The sequence below is a fragment of the Leuresthes tenuis genome, unplaced genomic scaffold, assembly GCF_036924035.1.
Source record: "Leuresthes tenuis unplaced genomic scaffold, fLeuTen1.0.hap1 SCAF_18, whole genome shotgun sequence".
In the NCBI taxonomy this organism is placed as follows: domain Eukaryota; kingdom Metazoa; phylum Chordata; class Actinopteri; order Atheriniformes; family Atherinopsidae; genus Leuresthes; species Leuresthes tenuis.
The window spans coordinates 11,755,461-11,768,402 of NW_027325372.1; the positions used below are offsets into that span (position 1 = coordinate 11,755,461).

The 12,942-nt window shown below is 38.4% G+C and overlaps 1 protein-coding gene across 1 annotated transcript in view; it reads left to right on the plus strand.

Moving 5' to 3' along the window:
- csmd3b (CUB and Sushi multiple domains 3b) overlaps positions 1-12,942 on the plus strand; it is a 335,017-nt gene that overhangs the window by 261,781 nt on the left and 60,294 nt on the right. Inside the window, exons 21-30 of the mRNA XM_072370697.1 lie at positions 704-892; positions 4,341-4,441; positions 4,691-4,759; positions 4,877-5,033; positions 6,674-6,865; positions 9,505-9,631; positions 9,723-9,925; positions 11,004-11,195; positions 11,493-11,631; positions 12,033-12,220. Of these exons, the coding sequence (XP_072226798.1) occupies positions 704-892; positions 4,341-4,441; positions 4,691-4,759; positions 4,877-5,033; positions 6,674-6,865; positions 9,505-9,631; positions 9,723-9,925; positions 11,004-11,195; positions 11,493-11,631; positions 12,033-12,220 (1,557 nt within the window). The remainder of the gene's footprint in view (positions 1-703; positions 893-4,340; positions 4,442-4,690; positions 4,760-4,876; positions 5,034-6,673; positions 6,866-9,504; positions 9,632-9,722; positions 9,926-11,003; positions 11,196-11,492; positions 11,632-12,032; positions 12,221-12,942) is intronic.

Sequence of the window (12,942 nt, forward strand, 5' to 3'; positions counted from 1 at the left end):
CCTAATAGAACTCCAAAGTGGTCAAATAGATCTTGTGTTAAATTAACAAAAACATTATGATTGATTATGTAACACAAATATGACGTGACCATTCAATAACCCGTTTTTATTTGATACAGAGTAAAATCTTAATTTCCCATGTGTTGTTTTGCTACAACACTCTTCCAAATGCCAGAAAGGTTTAAGTAGCATGGTTAAGAGAAGGAAGTTCAAGGCTACATCTGCCCCTCATAAAAATGATTCTCTGCCTAGTTACCCTTTCAGTGCACTTTCCTTGACTCTGGCGTTAAGAAGCGCTTGAATCTGAGTCTACGCTGAGGGACGTTTCACTGCCTCCCAGATGGCATAAGCTGATACTACAAATCTAACACATGGGAGTTGTCAAAAGAGATTTGAGTTACTAGTCTCGTAGTGCTTTAACATCCTGCAGCACACTTGAAAATACAAATCACGTCATCTGTCTTGGCCCACTAAAAAAAACAGAAAAGCCCTGGTGTACCTTTACTAAAACAGTAGCTTGCATATATCCACACCATATTCTGTTCTCACAAATGTTCAACGCTGCAAAGAAGTTGTCAAAAAAAATGATAATTTAGTTGATTTCTTTTATTGAAGTGTTGACCAACAGCATTATTTTAGTTGTTTTATTGAATTTTCTCCTGCATTTGAATTGCATACAGTTTGAACTCCTTTTTGTCTTCAGAGTATACTTTGGAACCTTGTGAGGACCCTGGGATGCCTCGGTTCGGCAGGAGAAATGGCTACAGTTTTGGAGTTGGAGACACTCTGTCCTTTTCCTGCAATATGGGATACCGCCTGGAGGGGGCACCAGAATTAATCTGTCTTGGGGGTGGTCGGAGAATGTGGAGCGCTCCTTTACCCAGATGTGTTGGTACGTGATAATCTTACTGTTGGTGTTTTCTCCATACAGTCACAGTCATACAGTCTCTAGGTTTGTGCGTGTGTGAAATACACTATAGGTGTATACGATTGCATTTTTAATTCAAGCACACATCAAAGCAAATCTAAGACAAGCTGTTGATGTACGTACCCTGTGCAAGTTGTCTCCTTCATTACCTTAAATACAGCATACATATGTAAGAGCACCCTTGAACATAGTTCCCCTAGAGGTGACAGGAGGTATTGCTCATTTCATCATTTATTGACTCTATTTTATCACTTTGCTTTCATAACTGGTGGATGTCACATATTCTTTAAATGTGATTATAGAACGTATTCTCTACAAAAACTGCAACTCGTGGGATCATTTTTGGGACGACGACGGTAGTACCTAGTCGCATCCATATCACTAGCATTATCAAAAAAACTCGTGACACCACAATAGGTGGAGTATAACAGGATCTTTGAAGTCACAGATAATTTCATGGTTCTGATATACTAAAGTATTAGCTGACAAGATGACTCCCAGTGGAATTTGACAGAATAGGAATTATCTGGCAATGAGATAATTCAAAAGAAAAAAAACTAAAGCTTTGACCCTTTAAAGTATTGTGATGTATTGAATCCAGTCAAATACATTAGGTTGTATTTTAAAGAGGGTGATAGATTTATTAAATATTAAAAGGGTGTCTTAAATCATTTGATATGTAGGTAACATCATGCAGGGGTGTACCCTACTGTATTGTGTAGTGAAGAGAAGAAGAAAAAAAAATATCTTTGGGCCAAGAAATGTCAGAGCACGATTAAGCTTTTTATCTTCCATTTTGTCCGTCATTTTAATTCAAAGAGTATTTTATACAAGCTTATTGAGTCAGAGCACAGGCTAGCAAAGGTTTTTGTGATATAGCCAATACATTAATCCAATATGATGTAACTGCGGCAGTGTGCCACCTTCTTTACAATGGTACTGCAAAGTTAAAGGAAAATGTCCAACACAAAGTAAATTTTTCAGACATGCAAGGCTGAGAAAGGGTTTCTTCTCAAGTCATACACCCAAGGTGATGCAAATTAGGGTGCAGACGTGCCCATTATCGTTACAAATGCTTCACCTTGAGTATTGTTGTTTTGTCCTGAGCTGTATCGGTTGATATTTTGAAAATGTCTTTACGAAGGTAGAAGTGGATGAGAGAAAAAAGAGTTTCTCAGGTTTTGAGCAAGCATATATTAATGATAATCCTGAATGATAATCCTTTCAGTTAAGGGTTGCTAAAACGCAGATACATTGTTGTCAAGTTTGTGCCAATTAAGAAATATTTTAATGAAAAACTTTTACTGCAAACAGATGGGTGCGGTGTTCGCGTCGGGTCCCACTGCATGCATGAGGAGTGGTTGTCCTTGACCATGGCACTTCCCTCACGATTGCTTCCTGTCCACCAGAGAATTACCATCCCCTACCTTCTCAGTAGATGGGATATGTCTTTTGCAAAGCATGAATGCCATGCATGTATCTGTAAGCTCGGAGCAAGTAAAGAGTGCATAAAATAGGACAGACTTCAGGTGCGGATGTAACGTTAATAAAGGGCATTAATAAAAATCACATAAAAAAAAAATATAACTCTACCTACTTCCTCCCCCAAAGCATATGTTGTTTTATATAAAGAATATGCAGAAACCCACAGTAATTCAGACCACACAGTAACTGAGATTACAGTTCACTCTCCAGTCTTATTTTCAGCTTTGCATGATGTTTGCAGCGGCAGTGTGTACATCTTTGCTTCTTTGTCATCAACGTGACAAGACTGATAATGCAAAGAGGTGGGAGTGGTGTTAGGTGCCGGTATTCTGTGGTTCAGTGCAGTTTGCTATATTTAGTTCCTGTGTGTTGTGTTGCATTGCTGTGTCATGTGGTATTCATAGACGTGGAGGAGGTGAAGAGAAGAGGAAAGCAAAGATGAGAGCACCTACAAAAGTGCCATTTTAGGATAGCTTAGTGGCTTGAGTTTTTGGTTTATGGATTTAAAGGCCTTTCCATCTTATACATTTTTTTGTAAAATGTTACTTTGAATTTATAAAGCCCAAACTCCACACCATCGGGAGTTAATCTCTTTCTCAGATGACACTGCTCCTGAACTGTCTCGTTTCTAGTCCTGGCTTTTCTTCCCCATCTTGTCCACATCACCATGAAATGCATTACCATAATGCTTACTTTGCGGCTGGTTTGGCATGCCTTAAATAAAAACATGTGCAGCGTTTTCACTTTACCCTTCTTTACCAATCAGAGCAGAATGAGCTTTTTTGGATTCTCATTAAAGAAAAGGGAATTAAAAGTATGATATTGTATTAGTATAGCTTGGTAAAAAAAAATAATGTAGTTAGTGAAGATTGAAGTATGTCAGCCTATTCTAGTAGATCCCTCACAAAATAAAACCTCTAACCTTTAAATGAGCATGATCTGGACTCTATTTAAGAGATGCTCTTTCCATTTGTGCCTTTTCTTTCAATCTCTTCAAATATTGTATTCTTGACCTGTGTTTGTGGTTTTAATTTTCCTAAGGTGCTGTTCAGCAAGGAGTTGGACAGGCACCAAACAGGTTTCTTTTCTTAAAAAAAGAAATAAATCTGCTAGGCCTTTTGCGGTTTATGAACATTTTTTAACTGTCGTAGATGGAAAGGAGAGAGAGCTGGGAGGGAAAAATGAGAGTTAATTTTCTAAAAAGACGAACAGCAAAAAAAGAATAAGATGGATAACAGAGGAGGAAAGGAACGATAAGCAGTAGAGGAAGGTTCAGTGAAGTAGAGGGCAGTAAGGGAGGTACTATTCATACAGAGTGGAAGAGAGAGAAAGGACAAGAGTAGAGGGATTGAAGAGAAAAGAAGTAGACGGTGGAAAGGTAATTTTCTAAATGGAAACTATTGCAGGGTGATTTATTGATGATATGACAGCTGTAATATGACGATTACACAAGTATAGACACAGAGCAGGTGGGGAGTGGGAGGGAGAGAAAGTGAAAAAGAGAACATAGCAGCATGGATTCTGTGGATAGAGGGCAGGTGGGAGAAGTGCAGAAAGTGGGTAGGTACTTTACTGTAAAGTACAGTCTGCAATACAGTTGTTTAAAGAATAAGTGAATTACTTCCATGCACACAAACACGTTTAGCAGTCAATGACGTATTCATTCTTTTACATGGTAAAAAAATAACTCATCACTTGCTGATAGATTCTGAAATTCTTTCCACTCCAAGGTGTGTTCTCTTTAACAGCAGGTTCCGTCGACAAAAACAGCTGAAATGCAACAAAACTCGCATTTGACTTATAAATCCAAAGTGTTAAATGTTTATCACTTAGCTGAATAACAAAAGCCTCTCCATGTGGTCCTACCACATCATTTCATTATTCTTATGTCTGTTTAGAGTATTTTTGTTCTTGTCTTTGTCTTCAGCCGAGTGTGGTTCTTCAGTTATAAACAATGAAGGGATACTACTGTCTCCAAACTACCCAATGAACTACGATAACAACCACGAGTGCATCTACAGCATCCAGGTAGTACTTTAACCTTTTGACCTTTTGGTATACAGTTCGTCCAAAGTGTTTTTATTGAATCAAATAAAACCTCATTATGCTGAGCAGTTATTTAAGAATGGGCATTAGAGTTGAAAATATCCCTGTTGAGAGAGATGAAATCACTATGTAGTTTTGTGAAATTTATCAGCCATTCTTAAGCCTTTCCAAGTGTATGTTATCTGCGCTGCTGGTCAATAAAACCTAATCCAGATTCTACGTTGTTTCCAGGTGCAAGCTGGGAAAGGCATTAACATATCTGCAAGAACTTTTCATCTCGCCCAGGGCGACATTCTCAAGGTATACACTCTCACTCAGTCTTGTCTGCTATCTGTGTGTAAAACTGATCAGGGATGGTTAAAAAGGTCATTGTTCAGTATTCTCCATCACATGTGCATTGTGTTGTTGTTGTTACAGATTTATGATGGCAAAGACAACACGGCCCAGGTTCTTGGAGCATTCACTGGGTCATCCATGTTGGGCCTGACATTGATTTCCACATCAAACCATCTCTGGCTGGAATTTTACAGTGATGCAGAAAATACTGGAGAAGGATTCAAACTAGTTTACTCAAGTGAGTTCATAGTAAACTTGGCTGTTCATTCAAGATTTTACTATCACACACCCGCATCTTGTCAAATCTACAAACTTCAAGCATGCATATTGTTTGCTAGTAAATAAATCAGTGCCTGTGTGCAGTTTATATAGGCTTGAATGGGACAAATAAGGTCGCCATGACAGCAGATTTTTATTTCAGTTTTAAGTTTCAGCCATCTGTGGAATACAGATCACATATATCTAGCTATCATGTACAATGAAAATGCTATGAAATGCAATATTAGCACATTCTGTGGTCTAATATTAGCTTGCTGATCAGATCCGATGTTGTCTTGGTATAGAACTGTTTCATTCACATACACTAAGCTGTGTTGTTATAAAGTGTTGCATTCTTAACACAGCATGCTACATAACTGTTTGATATTAGCAGCTAAATAACGGGAAGCTAGAGTGGACAATCTTAAATCTTAAAATCATCTCGGTCTTATTGATCCAACAATTAAACATCATGTAATAAATCTGCTAATTTCTCACAAATGAAAGACTTGCTGAATCTTTTTTTTTATCATTTAATGGTTTATTTTGTGAAACCAACACATACTTTCTCTGGTGGAATTTCAGAATTCCACCAGAGAGATGATCACATTGAATTTGTCCCATTTGATTAACAAAGCTCTCAGAGGTATCAGCGTTGGATGAGGTGTTAAAGGAGTATTCTGGTGTTCAGCAAAACACACCAATGTTGACAGTGCCCTCTTAGCTGTGTGCATTTAGATTTTGTTCTGAGGTTCTGTTGTCTTTTTACTGCAGATGGAAAGTGCACCTTTCTTTTACTTTTGTAAAGTTATTTTGGCATATAAAGCAAAGGACACTGGTTTCAAGAGCACTGCAGCAACATTGTTGTGTTTCTTATTTACTGCCGCTATGCTTATGGTTATGTTTGATATGGAAGATAAAGGAAATCATTCAGAATAACTCTTCAGATGTACTTCTATGAATAATACATTGCATTTTGCTTTCTTATACATGTCTAAGAAACACAATCATTTCAGATGGGCAACCATTCACACTTTATGTCAGGATAACGACAGATTTGTTTATTTTGCTCGGGGGTAAATGTGCAACTTCCCAAATGGCCATTTTTAAGGATTTAGCCATGCACCTACATCAGTCTGCCAGGAGATAACTCAAACAGTGGCACACCTTGTCTTCTGGGTAATGCCGTAGATCAAATCCTGGTTATGGTCTTGTAAGTATATTTATAAATCTATTCATATCCCACGCACTAAAACTGTGCACTAACTTAATATTCTAAATATTACCATGGAAACTGAGCTCAGACAGACTGAAAATCAACATTAAATTGGATAAGGTGTATACAGGCTCCAGTATTACTCCAAATAATAGCATGTCTCGTGTGTAATTTGTTTTGTTTTCTTATTAAATTGGGATGAGAGCTTAACAAGGTCTGTGATATCAGCAAGATCATAAACAGAATGCCTATGTGTGCCAGATTTTAAGGGGACATTGCTGTGAATTGCTGTGAATTTCAATACTGTTTGCTCAAGTGGGCCTGAAATCTCACTTTGTGAGTGCTTTAAAAAAAAATATCCACACTGTGAGGATCTTTATCTCCAACTTTTTCACTCCCACAAGGTTTCGAGTTGTCTCATTGTGAGGACCCAGGTGTGCCGCAGTTTGGCTTCAAAGTCAACGACCAAGGCCATTTCTCCGGAAGCAGCATCACATACAGATGTGAGCCGGGATACACTCTGCATGGCGCGTCCACACTGAAGTGTATGACAGGTGAAAGAAGAGCGTGGGATAACCCTCTGCCTTCTTGTATTGGTAAGTCCTTGCTTTGTGATGCTATATACTCTTTGAAAAGATATCCATTTACAAGACGCACATATGTATGCAGACAAAGAGGAACCTTGAATGTATGCTTTAAAAAGCAAGAAAAAGAGAAGACGAAAATGCAAACCACACTTACTGTATTGATGACACATAACACATACCAGACAGCTTGACTGTTTTCACTCTTAACTTGTAAAAAATAGACACTTTGTCAGTACCACTTCACAACACTTTGTAATACAAGTGGTCATTTTTTGAGAGCATAGCTAATATTGTCTGCAGGTGATGCTACTGTCCTATGGATGGAACTTAAACAAGAAAACTGAAATAAGAAAAAAGAGGAGAACCATAATGCAAGAGGAAGAGATGTTCCAAGTAACATTGCTATTATTAAAGAAGGGTGTTGTGTTTTTTTTCTTCACCTAATCGAGGAGTTTTGATGCATAAATATAGCCGAACAGCAACTGAAAGCAAAGAAAAAAGTAAAAAGAGTAAGTAACTTGAAAGATCCATTACAGGATTCAAATCCCAGCCACAGGAAATAAGGCAATAAGACGACTGATTAAAGTCGTTACTTTTATTCCTCCACCCCCGACATAAAAATGTATGCTTTTCCAGTCATTAAGCCTTCTTTGAGCACTATGCAAAGATAGGTCACAACCCTGAACATTGAAAACTGAAAGGAGCAAAGGGAGTAAAAGCTCAAAGGAGCACCCTGTGCATTCAGATGTGACTTGACCAAGCTTCAGTATGGTTACTTAAAATGTAAATGTGTTGAGGCCAAAATTCAGTGCAGGATATGTCCTATAAAAAAACATAAAGATATGATATTAGAAAAACTTTCATTTGAAACATTGATTTTAATCAGGAATGTCTTTTTACTCAAATTGTATCCAGTGCATGCGCAACACTTTTAAATAGCAACATGACCTGCTACACCAGGTCTTGCTCTGTTATTCAGTTTAATCTCCATACAGCACATTCTCTCTATATAGAGGAGAAAAAACAGAATGGGGACCAATTTTTCGGGATATCACTCCCTTTGTCCACATTATGCATCGTCCAGTGGCCGATTTTCTTTTCGGTTCCTGGAGGGTGCAATGATCTATTCCAAGTACTCCAACATGCCCCTGCACATACACACACACACACACTTGTTATTAACATCTATTTATATCACTTGTTGTCCATGAAGGGCTAAGCAACCCTTTTATAAGAATTGACCCATAAACAAATTTTAATTGATTTGGTTTTTGCCCCAGACTAATGTATCAAACCACCGGCCATTTTATGGAAACAATAAAACACACTAGGCAGGAACTCCCATTTGAATATTGACACATTTCTAAATGTTCACTTGGAACATCGTTGCCTTTTTAATTCATTCTCCAAGGCTTTAAACTGAAGGGAAATTATCCCACCACAGTCCCAAATATTGATGTCAACAAATCAATAATGGTCTTTCACTGGCTTTGCAATCAATGTTAGCTTCCAGAACTAACACACACACACATACACACTTAAAGACACACTCACACATTCATCGGTAGGTTGTTGGGAAGTACCTACAGTTGTATATTATTATCTATCTATAGGGAACATTCCTTCACGGTTACTATTGCATCGTCTAATTAAACCCAAACAAATGCGAAGCTTGTTCAAAGTGACAAACAAAATGGCTGCTGTACCTTTGCCACACAGGGGGGATGCAGGCATAACAGCCCGGCACCGTTCTAAAGACCTTTCCTCCCTCATTCATGCCACTCAACTTTCAGATTTTGGATTCAGCTTAATAAGTCTCTCCTTCTCACTATCAATAATGAAAGAGTCATAAAACCACTGGCTAAAATTCTCTGCCTTTATATTTTAGCAGTGACACACTGTGACCTCATCTAACCTCCAGTCTTAATATTATATTTCTTATTATTATTACTTGCAGTGTCTCTGTCTTTACCCCTTTGGTCCGCTCCTTTTGCCTCCCTCTTTTACACTTCCTTATTCTGTGTCGTCTCTCAATCCCAACTCTTCATATTGCTCCTATTACCCAAGATAATATATTCCAGTGATGAGGGAGCCTGAGGGAGGAGGAACTTGTGGAGGAAGGAAAGGCAGAGCCTGAATGAAGATTGTGAAAATATATCACTGTGAGAGACAAAGTGAGAAGGGAGAACTTTTTTAGTTATATAATGTGAGGTGATTTCTTTAGGGAGGAATGCAAGATCAGCAATTTGTCTCTTCTTCCTCATCTGCTCTCCTCCACTGTTGAGTTTCTGTTCATGAGGGAGTTAGAAAGACAGTGAGCTACAGAGGAAGAGCTTTAGCTTCGTTTTTAATCCATTTGTCTCCGTGGTGATCGTTTAATCACTGCGCTGCGGTCACCGAGGTGCACCTCGCGGATCTGATTGCCTTGATAAACAATTGCCACAGACAGATAAATGGTTGACTCGTCATACCTCACAGACACACTGAAATGCTCTTCCATCGGTTTACAATATATAGGGCTTAAATGATGAAGATATAATGTCACAGCAGCACTAGTCTAAAATGTTATGTAATGCACAGATATTCATAGAGTCTGTTCATATTAAACGTTAACCAATGAGTTTCATCTGTGTTTGTGTCACCTACAGCGGAGTGCGGTGGTCGTTTTAAGGGCGAGTCTTCAGGGCGGATTCTCTCCCCTGGATACCCTTTCCCTTATGACAACAACCTTCGCTGCACCTGGACCATTGAGGTGGACTCTGGAAACATCGTCAGGTAAAAATGGGCCTGTCCATAAAAAACTTTCCATTAAAAACATATATATTATGTTGACAGTCTTTTTTTCTTCACTTTCTCTAATGCACAGTCTTCAGTTCTTGGCCTTTGACACAGAAGCCAGCCATGACATGCTGAGGGTTTGGGATGGACCACCTGAAAATGAAATGTCTTTGGCAGAGCTGAGTGGATCTCTGCTCCCTGAGGGAATCCACTCTACACTGAACACAGTCACGGTTCAGTTTGAGACTGACTTTTACATCAGCAAGTCAGGATTTGCTATCCAGTTCTCCAGTAAGTGCTGTTTATGAATGTAAACTCTGATCAAATGACTAGTTGTGGTAGAAAACAGTCATGTTTACCACAGCCTTTGTTGTGGAGGACACGATTCTTCTTGATTCTACACGTTTGACTTGCAGTTCCCTGAAACATGTTCAAAACGAGATACAAATAAGAATAGATTTCATATGTGTTTGTATGCATCCATGACAAAATTGAATCAGTCATAAAGATGAATTAGAATATTTCATATATTCAGACCATTTTCTTACATTCAAACTTTAAATATTCTAATTATCAAAATATACAATGTGTCCAGAAGAGAAATGTGGTGCTGGATACCAGGTTTAAATTTCTTATGATTTTTACTAAGACGATTCTGGGCATCAATTTTTATCACATCATAAATCAGAAAACACTGTCAACAGCCAGAAAAGAGCTGTATCCTCACCCTATTTTAGGAACATGTGAATAAATCATGCTATGATTGACACATGTACAAAATCCCCTTTTCAGACTTTCAAAATATAGACGTTAATGAAAGTAAGAAAATATGAAAAAGTGTCTTCTGCCTCAGAGTATGTGGAAAAGCTAAGTTTGAGAAAGCAGTCTTTCTTGATATGGATTAGAAAATGTCCTATTTTGTTCAAGTTCAAGTTTCAGCTGCTAGTAAAATTCATAGTGAAACTTCTGCTGCCGATTACCTGTATCAAGACCTTTTTTGGTTTTGTTTTGTTTGACAAATGTTCTGAATTTTATGTGCAAATTGGATAATAATCATATGATAATATGCATAAACTTACAAAAAACATACACTGAATAATACGTTTGCTTTTCATTGGTGTAAAGAACAGAGTTATCAAAGCAAGAGTAAAATGAATCAGTCATACTGCCCGCAGTGTTTTGCTAAAGACTACCAGATATTTCATAAAAGAGTTTTGCAAACAGTGACTTGAATTAGTATTGTTTTAAGAGAAAGTTAGGCACTAGGCATTCGTCCAACAGCCATAAATTTCAAGTGTGACCCTGCTTTTTGTGATAGCTCCTTTTTTCACTCCATTTCCCACTTTGTCCCCATCTCCTCTCTGTCCAGGCTCAGTAGCTACAGCCTGCAGGGACCCAGGTGTACCAATGAATGGCAGTCGTAGCGGAGATGGCCGTGAGCCGGGGGATTCAGTGTCCTTTCAGTGCGACCCCGGATACGAGCTCCAGGGGGATGACAAAATAACCTGCATACAAGTGGATAACAGATACTACTGGCAGCCAAGCCCGCCTGTCTGCATAGGTGAAAAGGCTTCTATAGGGACATAAAATAAATGTACCGCATACACAGCCGGAGTTGTCTAGAGCCTAGTGCCTAATTCAAGGACACATCTACTTCAAAGAAAGGCTGTATAAAATATGTTTATTCTACCCACATATCTCCGCACTATCACTTTTCATCACAGCAGCAGTAACAGAAAAGAAAAGGATAGAAATGACGTTGTTGCTTTTGAAATTAGCTTGGCTGAGTTGAGAGACATTTCAAGTTATTTTGGAGTACTAACATGTATGTGTTTTTTGTCCTGCGTTCTAATTGTAGCTCCTTGTGGAGGAAACCTTACTGGCTCCAATGGATTTATTCTTTCTCCTAACTACCCACATCCCTACCCTCACTCAAAGGACTGCGATTGGCTCATTGCTGTCAACTCCGATTATGTGCTGTCATTGGCCTTCATCAGGTAATCTGCAACTCCATTATAAAGTCCCAGTCAGCAAAGCTTTTCAAAACTTATTTACCCAAGGGTTTCTTTCCTAAATACCCGTTCCTCAACAAAGACATGTGAAATTAAATGGACAATGGACTCAAAGGCCTGCCCAAACTATGGAGGAGAAAATATGAAAATAAAGAAAGTCTTGCCAATCGTCTTGTTTTCCTTGATTTTACTTTGACCATGTGAAATTGTTTCCAGAAGTGTAATTCGTAATGCGCTAAGATGCTTTGAAAATCTGTTCATCTCTCTTCACTTTCAGAAGCTTCCGAAGCACACTTTTTAGAGTAAATGATGAGCAAAACAGTTGTTGAATTCTATGTTGACACTTCTTGTGCTCTCTTTTTTTGCTTCCCCTTTTGTCGTTCTAGTTTTAACATTGAGCCAAACTACGACTTTCTGTACATCTACGATGGTCCCGATAGCAACAGTCCGCTCATTGGTAGCTTCCAAGACAGCAAACTCCCAGAGCGGATAGAGAGCAGTTCGAACACCATGCATTTAGCCTTCCGCAGTGACGGGTCTGTTTCTTATACCGGCTTTCATCTGGAATACAAAGGTAAAATGTTCTGCCAACTGCACCGCCTTCTTTACAGTGCTGAAAGTGAATGCTGATTAAATAGATACAGAGATACTTCTTAAAGGAAAACTACAGCAGGCAACAGCCCAAACATTACTGATTATACCGTCGATGTGTTTACCATTCAGACTGCATACGAGCTCGTCTGAGTCTAAGATGAAGCAGAATAATGCCTTATCCTGTAGTTTGAGCAAGATGTCAGTTGTTCAGATGAAAGAGGACAAAAAATTTAGGCCCGTCTCCTGAGAATTATGTGGCCATTTTATGCTTCTGGAAATCACAAATCCATACCAATTTGTACCTCTATGAACTTGTATCTCTTAATCAAAAGGCCAATGTCTCTGCCACCAAGTGGCATAATGACATGGCATGCAGGTTATATATGTGCTTTATTAAAAACCAGGTAAATTATTTTGTTACCCTAACCAACTGACTTTTGTATGTATATATTACTAAAGATTTTTTTTAAAAAACACTGGTGAAGGGACTTTGTTCTAAGGTGAACCGTGATATTCAATTATATTTTTTCCACATTGTTTTTGCTTTTTTTCTGTAGCTTTTGTTATTTCTCAATCCCTTTTGCTATTACTCAAGCCTTTATTATTTGTCAGTTGCGTTTGCTTTCCCCTGCTGTCATCACTGTATATGCTGGAAAATGTGGAAGATGCCACACAGCCAGATAATGTTGTTTGGTATTGAAT